The sequence below is a fragment of the Equus caballus genome, chromosome 16 (assembly GCF_041296265.1).
Source record: "Equus caballus isolate H_3958 breed thoroughbred chromosome 16, TB-T2T, whole genome shotgun sequence".
NCBI lineage: Eukaryota > Metazoa > Chordata > Mammalia > Perissodactyla > Equidae > Equus > Equus caballus.
This window is the reverse complement of record NC_091699.1, coordinates 46466631-46481538: the sequence shown is the minus strand read 5'-3', so window position 1 is coordinate 46481538 and position 14908 is coordinate 46466631. Positions and strand designations below refer to the sequence as shown.

The following is a 14908-nucleotide window of genomic DNA, read 5'->3' as shown; positions in this document are numbered from 1 at the left end:
AGATCACTGTGGTTGGGGGAGGGAGGGGATACCCCCTTATCTCCTTCCACTGCCTCCTGTAGGGTCCAGCACTTCCACCTTCAGACGTATGGCTGTGTGGATCTCACATGTCTATTGTGTTGTATGAATGTCCTTTGTTGGTTTATGAATGTCCTTTTGATTGCATCTTAGGGGGTGGAGTCTAAGGGAAGAACTCACTCCACCATGATGCTGATGTCACTCCCTCTGGCTCATAGTGTATTTTTAATAAATATCAGTGAATGAAATGGCATTTTAATAACTATCAGTCTCAACTAGACTTCAGGAAGTTGCATTTCTTTTTATTCAACTACCACTGCTAGATCCTATGTTTTTCATATAGTGGGGGCTTAATTATATTTACTGATACATTGTAGAACAACTACTGTTGGAAGACATAAAATGTCTGAGTTACAATTTTCTTCCCTGAGGACCAAGGAGGAGTAAAATAGACACATCTCACCAATCTGTCCTTCAGTTTAAAACAAACTTACCAGCAGAATCTTCCCACAGTCTCTCAATACAGACTATATGTGGTTGTAGGTTGGCTTCTGCAGGCTCAACATAGACGTAATCACCAACATGGTACATGCTGTTCTTAAAGCTGCAGTCCTGGCTGTATGTGCGATGTAAGCCTGAGAGGCCCACAGCACCTGAGGAATCTTCACTCTTTTCAGCTTCTTAGGTAAAAAAGAGAAAAAAGTTCTCATTTAAGGGATGTTGGAATCAGAAGTAGGATTCAAACAACACATACTAATACATTTAATTCTTTTCTAGACATTCAAAGGCAGGATTCAGGACAAATAGTATGATATCCACATTCCCAACAGCCTCTACTCAAAATTGCCTTTTTGAATTACAACCAACTGCCATTAATTTAAATATATACATAAATAAACAAAGGAACTACAGAATAAAAATAATCACCATAATAACATATGCTCCTTGTAGTCATTCTGGATGATACAGAAAGGTATAAAAAGGAAAACAGGTCACTTGTAAATCACATAATCCTAGAGATAGTTTCATATGTACATCCTCTCCATCTTAATGCCTGAATTTTTTTTCCCCTAACAGTTATTACATGGATATGTCACAAGTAATAGAATCTTAGAATTGAGGAAATATGGAAATATAATATACTGTATTACATATACATATAATATACTGTAAACTATATATGTATACACTTAATATATCATAAACCTTTCCCCTGAGACTAAATGCTTTTCAGGACTTCTATTTTTGTTAAATAAGACTTTTTAATGGCTCCTGTACAAGCCATCATTTGAAAACACCATAGTTTTTTTTTTGAGGATAAAGCTTTGCCCATATCTTTGATTACTTCCTTGGGATAATTTTCCATAAATGGAACAGCTGAAAACAAGCATTTCAAATGTTTTTTAAATGCATATTTCAAACTGACCCCCAAAAGTCCATGTCAATTTAAGTCCCTCACTGTTTGGCTAAAAGGAATCTGCTTCTCCACTCCCTCTCTAACACTGGTGTTATAATTTTTAAAAAAGTTTTGCCAATTTTGGTAGAAAACGTTTTCTAGTAGTTGATTAATCAAATGAATCCCTGTGACACATGCAGCAGATTCACAAGATTCTTGAGAATTTTATACCAGCAGGAATACTGTCAACTGGATGGAAAGGGACAGAAGGACTACAAAATGCAAGAAGACTGTTAAACCTAAAAATTCTAGAGACAGGAACTGATAAAACAACTCAGCCGCAAACATGTGCTACCTTTCATGACAAAGGACGCTTCAGAGGGCAGTGTTGAGTTGCAGAGGACTATTTCCAGGCCTTGAAACCTAATGGAGTCTGCCCAGCTGGATTTGAAATTGCTTGGAATTGATGACTCTTTTTTCTTCCATTTCTCCCTTTTTGAATGGAAATGTCTCTACCTGTTATCCTACTCATAACTCATCACTATACTGTAGCAACAGAGAATTTATTTCTTTAGTTTCACAAGTCCACAGATGGAGAGGAGTTGTGTCCCAGGATGGATAAATCCCACAGCCTCACCCATACACCTAATTTAGATGATTTAAATAATATTTTGGATTTTTAAGCTGATGATATTTAAATGAGATTTTGGTACCTGGTAGAGAAGTGTTACTGTAACAAATATCTAAAAAATATGGAAGTGACTTTGGAATTCAGTAGTAAGCAGAGACTGGAAGAATTTTGAGGAGTTTGACAGAAAAAGCCTAGGTTGCCCTGACTAAACTGTTAGCAGAGAAATGGGCATTAAAGACTTGGCAGCTGAAGGCTCAGAAAGGAATGAAGAAAATGGTACTGGAAAGTGAAGGAATGGGGTTCCTAATATAGTGGCAGAAAGCTTAGCAGAAGTGTGTCCTGCAGTTATTTGGATTCTAGGCCTCCTGGGTTTATCTTTTTTTTTTTTAAAGATTTTATTTTTTTCCTTTTTCTCCCCAAAACCCCCAGGTACATAGTTGTATATTCTTCGTTGTGGGTCTTCTAGTTGTGGCATGTGGGACGCTGCCTCAGCGTGGTTTGATGAGCAGTGCCATGTCCGCGCCCAGGATTCGAACCAACGAAACACTGGGCCGCCTGCAGCGGAGCGCGCGAACTTAACCACTCGGCCACGGGGCCAGCCCCTGGGTTTATCTTTTAGTTATCTTTTTCTTTCTTTATTTCTCTTTGTGGTTGTTTTACTTCCTTGGAGATTTCTTCAATTTTATCTTCTAATCCCTTTCTAAATATTTCCTTTCTGCTATCATTTAAAAACAAACTTTTTTATTGAATAAATTTGACATATTGTGTAAATTTAAGTTGTACAGTATGTTACTTTGATACATTTATATACTGTTGCCATTGCAGTGATATCTATCACATTACAAAATTATAGTACAATATTGTTGTCTATATTCATTATACTGTGCATTAGATCTCTATGGCTTATTTACCACACTTGTTGCAAGTTCGTACCCTTAAGCAACATCAATCTTATCCCCCCACTATCATTTTTTTAAATAGCTTTATTGAAATATAATTCACACACTGCACAATTCACCTATTTAAAGTGTAGAATTCAATAGTTCTTGGTATGTTATTAATTTTTAAAAATTGCGGTAAAATATATATTACATAAAATTTGCCATTTTTGACCATTTTTAAGTGTATAATTCAGTGGTATTAATTACATTCACAATCTGTACAACCATAACCACTATTTCCAAAATTCTTCTTTACTCTAAACAGAAACTCTGCAACCGTTAAGCAATAACTCCTCATCTCTCCTCCTCCCAGTCCTGGTAACCTCTAATCTACTTTCTGTCTCTACGAATTTGCTGTTCTAGTTACCTCATATAAGTGGAATCATATAAAATGTCCTTTTGTGTCTTGCTTATTTCAGTTAACATAATGTTTTCATGCTTTATCCAAGTTGTAGCATGTGTCAGGACTTCAATACTTTTTATGGTGGACTAATATTCCATTGTATTTATACAGTCATGTGATGCTTAATGATGGGGATAAGTTCTGAGAAATGTATCATTAGGAAATTTTGTCCTTGTGTGAACATCAGAGAGTGTACTTATACCAACCTTAGACCACTACACACCTAGGCTATATGGTACTAATCCTATGGGACCATTGTTGAGTATGCAGTCCGTTGTTTACTAAAATGTCATAAATTGGTGTCTGACTGTATGCCACATTTTGTTTATCCTTTCATCTGTTGATGGACACTTGGATTGTTCCTTTTGGCTATTGTGAAGAATGCTGGTATGAACACTGGTATACAAGTATCTGTTTGAGTTCCTGCTTTCACTTCTTTCAGGTATATATCTAGGAGTAGAACTAATGGATCATACGGTAATTCAATATTTAGCTTTTTAAGAAATTGCCAAACTATTTTCCATAGTGGAGGCACCACTTTACATTCTTATCAGCAATGTATGAGGGTTCTAATTTCTCCATATCCTCACCAACACTTGTTATTTCCCCCTTTTCTGGATATAGGGTATGAAGTGGTATCTCACTAAAGTGTTGATTTGCATTCCCCTAATGATTAAAGACACTGAACATTTTTTCATGTGCTTATGGCTGTTTGTATAATTTCTCTGGAGATTTATCTGTTCAAATCCTTTGCTCATTTTTGAATTGTGTTTTGTTGTCACTGAACTGTAGGAATCCTTTATATATTCTGGATACTAGACCTTTATCAGATATACGATTTGTGCATTCTTTCTCTCATTCTGTGGATTTGTCATATTTTTAATTTGCAAGAAATTTTCTGTTCTGTGAATGTTTATTTTTTATGGCCTCCTATTTTTATTTTATGGGTGCAATAGCTTGTCATCTCTCTGAAAGTCGAAATTTTAATTTAGTTTTCTAAAAAACATTTTCTCCTGCTTTCACTTTTTTTGTTTCCTCCAAGGTCCTTTTTTATTTTTGTTTTGTTCTCTTACATCTGAGAGATTTTCCTTAAACAATTTGGTCCTATTTAAAATAAATACCCGCTGCTCCTATTTAAAAGTGAAACACTAAAAAAGTTGATTAGACGCTCTCTATACAAACACAGAGCTAACCCTGATGGATTTCACTGGTGACCTCCAGATGATATTATGTATAGTTTTCCTCATTGCCGGGTCCACTTCTCAAAAGAAAAATCTCCTGTCTCAGAACTATGAGCCTGACTATCAGCATTCTACAGGTTAAGTAGTTAAGAGGGCCAGGGGTCCATTTAGTATAAATCTTTTCACAACCTACCTCTTCAGAATTGTATCCCTACCCTTAGGTCTACCTGGTGTCCCTTAGTCTAGACTCTTTAGGACAGTTACAGGAAGGGTTGGGGAGTGATCTGCACCCCCATTTTCAGGAGTATCTGGTGTTCTAATCCCCATACCATTCTAGAAAGGAACTGGCCTGCTTAAAGTCTTCATCTGATGCTGGCATTAAAGCCAGTATTAGCAACTTTCCATCCATTTTCTACCTTCCAAAGTTTAACTGCCATCACCTACTCCATTGTTTTCTTTTTTTTTTTTTTTTTTTTGAGGGAGGGGAATGCTTTTGTGTTTATGTCTTTTGTTTTGTTTTAAAATCCTCTTCCCATCCTTTTAAAGGTGTTTTGGGAAGGAATAGCAGTAGAAGCTTGTGTACAATCTGCCATGTTCAAGTGAAAGGCCTCTATGTTGTTTTACCTTTGCTTACTTAGCCCTGTATGAGTAGTTAGTTCTGGTATTTAATAGAAAAACACAGTATGTGAAATCTTCTAGTTTCCCTCAATTTCCAGTGATTATTAAGAAACCTCCTCTTATGGCTTAAAGACAGACAGGGCTGACTGACATACACAATCACTATCCTACTTTCTGGTGTTTTGCTGTATTTTAATATTCATAATGTAACCTGACACAGGATGATGTGAAGCAGACTACAGTTCTCTCATGACTAGAAATAACTAGTTACAATAACCCTCAGAGTACCCTGCTTCTATAGCCTTTCCTATTCAGTCCTTCCAGTGCTGACTTCACATTCTAAGGCAAAGCACTACTTCTTACCCACTTCTAGTCATAATGATGGGAAATATAGTCTCTGAGTTAGAGGGAAAAAAGAGGTATTAACAGGGATGCTCTGGCAGCCTCAGAAAGCAGCTCCATGTAGCAGGGCTCCCTTTCCTCGAGTCAGCAAAGGGCCCTAAGCTCATGAGATAAGCACAGTGATGAGATAGGAATGAAAATCTCCTACTGTCTTTTTCTTTATGTGGCTCTGCTTTTCTACCATAGGTCTTCTTCATAAATTAAGTCATTGGAAATATTTTCTGGTAGCTAAGGATCAATCAAGGGCAGTGACCAATAGTCTTTAAAATATCAGTACTGCTTTTTCTCTAGAATCCATCACCGCAACAGGTAATGGGTTCACACATCATTGCTAATCCACCAAGGAGAAAGGCAGGTGCCATTAAGTTCCTGCTCTTCCACTCATTAAATTCAAGGCCTTAGACCAGAGATTCCCAGACGTAAGTGTGCATCAGAACTACCTACAGGACTTGTTAAAACACAGACTGCTGGCTCCCACCTCCAGAGTCTCTGGCTTGGTAGATCTGGAGTGGGACCAGAGAATTTGCATTTTTAACAAGTTCTCAGATGCTGCTGCTGCTGCTTGCCTAGAGGCTATACTTTGAGAACCACTTTAGAGTAATTCAAGGAACAGCTGTCACTAATTTTGCATTGCCAGGAAAAGTTTCAACTTAAAAAAAAAATTTCAAGTATACAAAATTTTGTCAGTAGAAACAACATGGGTGGTCCCAATGTCATACTCGGTATAGCACTGGCATTTTCTGTTTCCTCTTTCACTGATTTCCATTCTGATTTTTACTATTTCTTCTACTTACTTCGGGTTTGATTTGCTCCTCTTTTTCTAACTTCTTGAGGTAGAAGCATAGATTTATTTTAGATCTGTATTCCTTTCTAAATATGTGTTTAAAAGTATAAATTTCCTTCTAAGGACCACTTTAGCTATATCCTATAAATTTTAACATGTGTGTTTTCATTTCATTCAGTTTGAGATTTGTTAATTGCCCTTGTGATGTCTTCTTTGGTCCATGGGTTATTTAGAAGTATACTGCCTAATTTCCAAATACTTGGGGATTTTCCAGATTTCTTTCTGTTGCTGATTTCTAATCTAATCCCACTGTACTCAGAGAACATACTTGGTATGATTTCAGTTCTTTTAAATTTTCTGAAACTTGTTTTATGACCTACCATATGGTCCATCCTAGATAATGTTCCATGCATGCTCAACAAGAACATGAACTCTGCAGTCACTGGGTGTAGCGTTTTTACACGTATCAGGTAAAGGTGGTTGACAGTCCTTGTCTTATTCAGTTCAGGCTGCTATAAGAAAACCCACCATAGACTGGGTGGCTTAAACAACAAACTTTCATTTCTCACAGTTCTGGAGGCTGGGAAGTCCAAGATCAAGGTGCCAGCAGAACTGTGTCTGGTGAGAGCATACTCTCTGGTTCATAGACAGCTGTCTTCTGGCTCTTCATCCCCTTATAATGGCACCAAGCTCATTGTGGTAGCTCCACCTCCAAGACAGCATCCAAATTTTATCACCTTCTAAAGGTCTCACCTCCAAATACCATCACATTGGAGATTAGGCTCCAAAATATGAATTTTGGGGAGACACAAACGTTCAGTCCATAGCAGTGCTATTCAAGTCTTCTATATTTTTGTTGATTTTGCATCTAGTTGGTCTTTCAATTGCTGAGAAAGGAGTATTGAGACTATAGTGTTGCATGATTTCTTGTTTCAATTCTGTCACTTTTTGCTTCATGTATTTTGAGGTTCTATTGTTAGAGGTATATACATTTATAAGCATTATATGTTCACAATGTCTTGACCCTTTTAACATTTGAAATGTCCCTCTTTGTCTCTAGTAATATTTCTTCTCTTAAAGTCTATTTGATATTAATACAGCCACTCCAACTCACTACGGTTACTATTTGCAATGGTATATCTTTTCCCCTCTTTTTCCTTTCAATCTATTTGTGTCTTTGAATCTAAAATGAGTCTCTTATAGACAGCATATAGTTGGATCTTATTTTTTAAATTCAGTCTGATAATCTTTTCATTTTGATTGAAGCATTTAGTCTATCTACAATATGTAACTACTGATATGACTGAATTGATATCTGCCATTTTGCTATTTATTTTTTATGTCTTATGTCTCTTTTTTCTCTTTTCCTCCTTTATTACCCTCTTTTGTGTTAAGCAAATATTTTTGGGGTATCATTTTAATTTCTGTGTTGATGTTTTTTGCTATTTGTTTTCAGAGGCATTACAATACACATCTTTAATTTGTCACCATCTACTTTAGGTTAATACTGACTTAATTTCACTAAATACTGCAACTTTGTTCCAATATAGCTCCATTCCTTTGTGCTATTACTGTCACATATATTACTTCTATAAGTTATAAACCTAATAATAGTGTTGTAATTATTCCTTTAAACAACCTAATGTTTCTTAAAGAAATTAAGAAAAGTGAAATAAATACAGTCTTTTATATTTACCCACATATTTACCATTTCCAGTACTCTTCAGTCCTTCTTGTGGATCCAAGTTACCATCTGTTGTCATTTTGTTTTGGCCCGAAACTCTTCCTTTAGTATTTCTTATAGAGAAGACCTGCCAGCAGTGAATTCTCTCAGTTGTTTTTTATCTGGGAATGTCTTATTTCAGTTTTATTTCTGAAGGACAGTTTCACTGGATACACAACTCTTCGTTCAGTTTTTTTCCTTTCAGCACTCTGAATGTCATTCCACTGCTTTCTGGCCTCCATTATTTCTTATAAGCCATTATCATATGACTGTTTTCTTGGACATGACGAGCAGTTTTGCTGCTTTCAAGATTTTCTCTTTTAGTAGTTTGATTATGATGTATTTAGATTTGGTTCTCTTTGTGTTTTCTTATTTGGTGTTCTTGAAGCTGTAGGTTAATGTTTTTCATCAAATTTGAAAGTTTTCAGCCATTATGTCTTCAAATATTTTTCTCCCCCTTTCTTTCTCTTCTCTGAGACTCCCATTACAAGTATACTAGGACACACGACATGAGGGGTTGCTCCTAAGTCTGCAGAGCTAAGGGTCAGTCAACGATTTAGGTGAAGATTGTACTCAAGCATCTCAAACATGTAAGGAAGGATTCACCCTCTGCTGATTGATCCATATGTGGCTTGGGGGATGCATTCAAAGTTGTAATCAACTTTCAAATATCCCTTGCATTTTGCTTTTCACCATGTTCTTGCATCTCCCTTGTACATTCGTAGTTTTCCAGTCAGCCGAGAATGTGTGGAGAGCTTATCTCAGCCCTTCTATGGCTAATTTCCAGGATAGTCCTCAACCCCAACTGTCAGGTCAGGCTAGCAAAGCTGCAGGTTTACTCGTTTATTTCTGCATCAACCACTTTTAGCTGGCAAAGACAGGGACCCCCTTCCTCACCCTCCCCTCACAACACTCACCATCCTGAATGAGTACATCCCTCTGGCAATAAAGCTGCTGGTTTTTGCAGCTAGCCCTATGCTGATAAAATTAGTATTCTCACCAAACAGGTTCCTTTGTCTTCTTTTTTTGCATATGCCACTGCTTATGAGAATTTGCTTCAAATCAACTTATTTTGTTTTCCTGCCTAAGGAAAAAAACCCTAAGGAGCTGACTGATGCTAACAACTAATATAACTCCAGGAAAGTCATGTATTCTAGGTATCTATGTGAATTTGAACTTCATCAGAAATGATCAAATTTCTAATAAAAGTTACCACTGTCAAAATATTTCTGAACTCTGGCAAGTGACTCAAAGTAACACTTTTAGGTTGATACAATAAAAATTTCCTCCTAGTTATGTGGTTCAACCAAAATATCTACTTATCTGACCCAGAGTCTGTACAAAGAAAGCCATGCTACTGAATGATGGGGCAGAACCTTTATGCACTCACTGCTGAGAATGCTTTCAGCCCAGGCTGGGCCCCTGAGGTTTTTATCTACCAATAGTATTAAGAGGTATTAAGCTTCCACACTTGTGAATTAATTAACTCTGTTCCCAAAATACTAGGATAACAGCTGTGTCACACGTAACTTCCTATCTTTTCCAGTCTGATGATTAAATTGATAATGATAAAAACATTTCCATCTCACCATATCTATTTTGAAAGAATCAACACCCTGAGTCCCATTTACACAAACAAGACTCTTCCCCACAGTTAATTATGAGACCAACTAGAACAGAATACAATGTCTTCATATTTAATAAAATGAAAAGAAACCAACCTCTTTTTTCTTCTTCTCGCTTTAGTTTATCTTCTTCTATTTCTTTTGGTAATTTTTCCTTTTTCTCTTTCTCCACATCATTATGCAAATGTTTTGTGGTATAGCTGAGTGCCGGTGAAAGTAGGATCTCTCCATTTTTGCAGAGTTCATCACGAATTTTAATAAAAAACTGCTGAAGTTCTACTGCATCTTCATATATTTCAGAATCTGTCCTGTAACGGCATCAAGAGTATACACTGGCACACAAGCTGTTTTTTCCCAACACTTTAATTATATGTTAAACTCTATTAAACACTTCTTTAACATGTGAATTGATGCAAGGGTACTTTTGTACAGTTCTAAGGGTATCTCTTCAAAATTTGTTAGAACAGAATCTGAAGCATCACCTTACCTTGGTGAGCATCATGCCCACCAGTTTCCTTTTTTTTTTAAAGACTGGCACCTGAGCTAACATCTGTTGCCAATGTTTTTTTTTTCTTCCCTTCTTCTTCTTCTCCCCAAAGCCCTCCAGTACCTAGTTGTATCTTCTAGTTGTGAGTGACTCTGGTTGTGCTATGCGGAATGCCGCCTCAGCATGGCTTCAAAAGCAGTGCCATGTCCGCCCAGGATCTGAACTGGCAAAACCCTGGGCCACCAAAGCAGAGCAGGTGAACTTAACCACTGGTCCACCGAGCTGGCCCCACAGTTTCCTTTTCTTTAATGCTCACTCTGTGTACAGCCCATGTAAAAGGAAAGGCCTCATACAGTTTCCTGGGGAGAAACGTGGCACATGCACCAGTTGATTGTGGCATCCCAAGGGGGCTTCCAGAATCAAGGACTATATTAAGGCTCCATACCATGTGTAACACTTACTTGCATCTCATCTTTGGATTAATTTTTACTTTCTCTTAATTGAAGGAACAACACATTATATAAAATTGTAACAAAAGATTTAGGCATTGTCCACTTTCTTCTCTTTGGATCTATATCTTGTTCCTCTAGGCTAGTAGGACTCAGTGAATATGTAAACCTAATCTGCAAAGTTATCAGGGCATCCTCTAATGGTTACAGGTCTCAGAGTAAGTGTTCATTTTAGTCTCCCAGAAATAACTACATAATTCTGGGGAACCAGCAGAGGCAACATGGTAAAAAATAGAAAAAAAAGATCTGTGTCATATTCAAAACTTTTTAAAAAAAATTTAAAAAATTTTTTTAAAGATTGGCACCTGAGCTAACAACTGTTGCCAATCTCTTTTTTTTTTTCTGCTTTATCTCCCAAAACCACCCCCACCCCGGCCCCCAGTACACAGTTGTAATAGGTTAGCTGAAGGTCCTTCTAGTTGTGCCATGTGGGATGCCGCCTCAACGTGGCCTGACAAGCGGTGACATGTCCGCACCCAGGATCTGAACTGGCGAAACCCTGGGCCGCCGCAGCAGAGCACGTGAACTTAACCACTCAGCCACAGGGTCGGCCCCTGAAAACTTTTTAAAGATTCTCCTCATTTATAAAATCAGAGGACTAGACAAAATAAACTTCAGAATTTAGACTGAAAGAAATTTTATTACTACCTCTAATCCACTATGGTCTGAGGGAGGCTTACATATAATTCTACTAAGAATACCAGGCCTGAAAAATTATTCATAAGATAACCACAGACAAAGTCTAAGCAGCAGTTATGAAGACATTCTGGTCAAGGGACTGTGGCAATGTAGCAAGCCCAGCTGGCCTCCTGCTGACACCCACCACTAGAGTATCAAACTTCAGCGAAGCTGTCAGAAACGAAGTTGCTAACAATCTAAGAGACAAATGAACTTTGGAAGATTCACAGAACTAACCCCAAGATATGATGGGCGGCGGGGAGAGGAGTGACTTTAGACATCACAATTATTTAAGTAAACTGAGAACAAGAACGGAAGTCTAAGCTCCATGAAAGCAGGCTTTGTCTGTTTTGTCCACTGGTGTATCCCATGCAACCAGAACATATTCATAACTGGCAGAGACACTCAATAAATATTTGTTGAATAAATGAAAATAATAAACGAATAAATGCAGATTTTGACTGCAAGATGTCCCCCCATCTTTCTCTTTCTCTCTCTCTCTACTGTTGAAGAATAAGGACTATTTCCTAAATATGTCACTCAAGGGCCTCTCCAATCTGACCCAAACGCCACCTGTCTCCTGAACACACCATATACATTTCCTAACCCTATGCCTTTTACTTATGCTGCTTGGCCTATCTGAATCCCACCCATTTTCCCATTCTTCTGATGCTTCTTGCCTTTTTAGAACTCCAGTGCAGAGTTCCTTACTCCACCATCTTTACTAAATATTAAGTTGTTATATGTTGTCTCATGCCTGGAATTATTTTTCCCTAAGCATAGGTCCTGTGCCAACCATCAGACTTCAAGCTCTTAGAGCACAGAACCCAAGGCTTATCATTCATGGCTGTTCTCCATGAATGGTGTCTTGGTGACTGGCTCAGCAGCAGCCCTCTACAGTGGGGAACAAGATGAGCCAGCCAACTTACTAGTTGTGTGACTTTGGGCAACTTGCCTCTGTCTGTGCAATTCTTCTTACACAAACAGGGAAGATTATCACCTACCTAGAATGGCTATTATAAGGGTTACAGATTACCTATATAAAGTGCTTAGCATGGTGCTTTACAAAGAGCAGGTGCTTAACAGGTACAGCAAAAGTACTATTAATTCTCCTCTCAAGATCCATAGCAAATGCAGGCTTCACAGATTCCCCAGTGGGAACTACCTCACACCCACTGCCTAAAGGTCTGGCTCTCAGTATGATACCGTAAGCTCCAGGAAGACAGAGTTTGTATCTTTAACTTTTTATATTGCCCCAAGTGATTCCAAGAGCACAGAGAAGACACACTGTTATTGCTGAATTGAAAATGTTTTATCAATTAAGTATACTATCATTGTGTGGCAAAGATATACCACAGAGCAAAATTAGAAAGGAATTTAAGTTTGATGGAAATTTAAATTTGACTGCTTCTTTTAGAACATTTAGGAAAAATAAAATCTTTAAAAAAAAAACTAAACAAACAAGGGGCTGGCCCCATGGCCAAGTGGTTACATTCGCGCACTCTGCTTCAGCGGCCCAGGGTTTCACCAGTTCAAATCCTGGCCGTGGACATGGCACCACTCCTCAAACCATGCTGAGGCGGCATCCCATATGCCACAACTAGAAAGACCCAAAGCTAAAAATACACAACTATGTACCGGGGAGCTTTGGGACAAAAAGGAAAAATAAAATCTTAGAAAAAAAAAAAAAAAAAAAGAACATTTAATGTCTGTAGAAGTCACTTAAAGCAAGAAATCTGAGATTAAAACAAAAGAAGCTCTTTTAGGTACTTGAAATGGTGATCAAATTTAAATCATTTTAACCTTAGAGATCAATACCTTAGAGCTATTTTAATTTATTTAAAGCATGCTTGGATTGAACTCAAACTCTAAAATAAAATCATGTTACTACTTCTAATTATAAGCATTTTATCCTTTAAAAGAACATGTTCTGTGAAAGGCTATATTTTAAGAGCTTATGCTTTTGAACAGATCTTTAATTTTGTCTTACTCCTTCTTCTCATTGTCCCTATAGGTGATTTAGTAGTATGCCTTTTCTCCCTCAAAGAATATACTTGCTCTCTAGAAGTCTTGGCTAATCAGAATTCAAAACAGCATCCCCTCAACTGTAATCACATACCTCAACTAAAATAGTACATCAAAGTAGAATTTTTTCTTCCGTTTTGCCTTAAATATCATACTTTCTCAAAAAGAAATGGCTTTGAAAACATACCGATTCATCCTTCTTGCCCTTTCCAATACGTCAAACATATGCTCTTGGAATAAATCGAGCCGCCGGTAGCGATTATTTTCAACATTCTTTCTAATTATGTCAAAAGTAAGAGGAGGCTTGTTTGGAAAGCTGGGATCCACAGCAGGAATTTCTGCTAAGGAATCACTGTAGCATCTTCCCTCATCATCCTGATGACTCATGACTGACACAAAAAGATTGTGGATAAGCTCTTGAATCAGCAAGGTCACATTTGGGACATGAGAGTCCTCATCTCCCTCTAGGTCTCTCCGAGTTTCAAGCAAGACTTTGTGTAGGACAAGGGCATCTTTGTAGATCAAAGACTCAGGCTCATTGTATGTACAGGCATTGTTAAACATCATGACGAAGTCCTCAACCATGGAGTCTATATCTTGGTATTTGTTTGCCATCATGTGACTTCGAATTTTTTCCATGTCCATGGGTTTTTTAATAGTCAGATAGTAGTCAGGCAGCTCAGATCTGGAAGGAAGCCTCAGAAATATGGCACTGAGGCGGCGACCCCTCTTATCAGTATAGTTCTTTACAGCTTCATAGACTTCATTCAGTTTCTGCTGCATTGGAGTCATGTATTTTGATTTTTTAGGAGAAATGCCACTCTTCCTGCCTATAGAAAGAGATTTAATGTTAAATGGATAAAATAAATGAACCTAAATTTGTATACAGTTGGTAGCATAATCACAAGAAAAGGACTATTCCAAGTGATTTGTTAAATATGGAAGTCACCACGTCTCTAATGAAATATATATATCCTGTTGACAAAGAAAAAACTGGAAAAAACTTCAAGTGTTTTCAGTAATCATATTTTTGGTGGCAGAGTAAGGACTGTTATGTTGAGATAGTTGTGAATTAGGTGGAATAAAGCAAATGAGTAGACGTGACATTCTAATTCCATTACCTGTGGTATCCTTGAGAACCGAGATTTTCATCATAATAGAAAAAGAGATACAGATGTTAAAACAGGACATTAAATAAAAAATTTGTAGCCTTGAATCTCAACTCAGGGTATGAGTACGAACTTATTATGTATTTTATCTTTAAATATAAAATACACACACAATTTCCTAGCTCTGTCCACTGAAAATCCTGGAAACGACAACCAATCCAGCAGCAGTATACCCCTATATAGTTTTGTAATACTGATTTCAAATACTAATGTCAGTAGCTTCTTGGCAAATGGCTGACTCCCAGTCTGCACAAGATGAGTCTGGTATATCTCGAACAGTAGACAGTAAAGAATCTATCAATGACTTCTTATCATGGA

At 37.4% G+C, this 14908-nt stretch overlaps 1 protein-coding gene across 35 annotated transcripts in view; it reads right to left on the bottom strand.

Annotated features, from left to right (window-relative positions):
• Nucleotides 1–14908, bottom strand: part of PBRM1 (polybromo 1) — a 122261-nt gene that overhangs the window by 41115 nt on the left and 66238 nt on the right. For 27 of the 35 annotated variants that reach the window (XM_005600572.4, XM_070237428.1, XM_070237416.1 and 24 more), the window contains 3 exons: nucleotides 13609–14251; nucleotides 9819–10030; nucleotides 513–698 (listed from right to left, as the gene is read on the bottom strand). In XM_005600572.4, the coding sequence (XP_005600629.1) occupies nucleotides 513–698; nucleotides 9819–10030; nucleotides 13609–14251 (1041 nt within the window). The remainder of the gene's footprint in view (nucleotides 1–512; nucleotides 699–9818; nucleotides 10031–13608; nucleotides 14252–14908) is intronic. The other 8 variants (XM_070237407.1, XM_070237420.1, XM_070237431.1 and 5 more) reach the window with 1 other exon arrangement.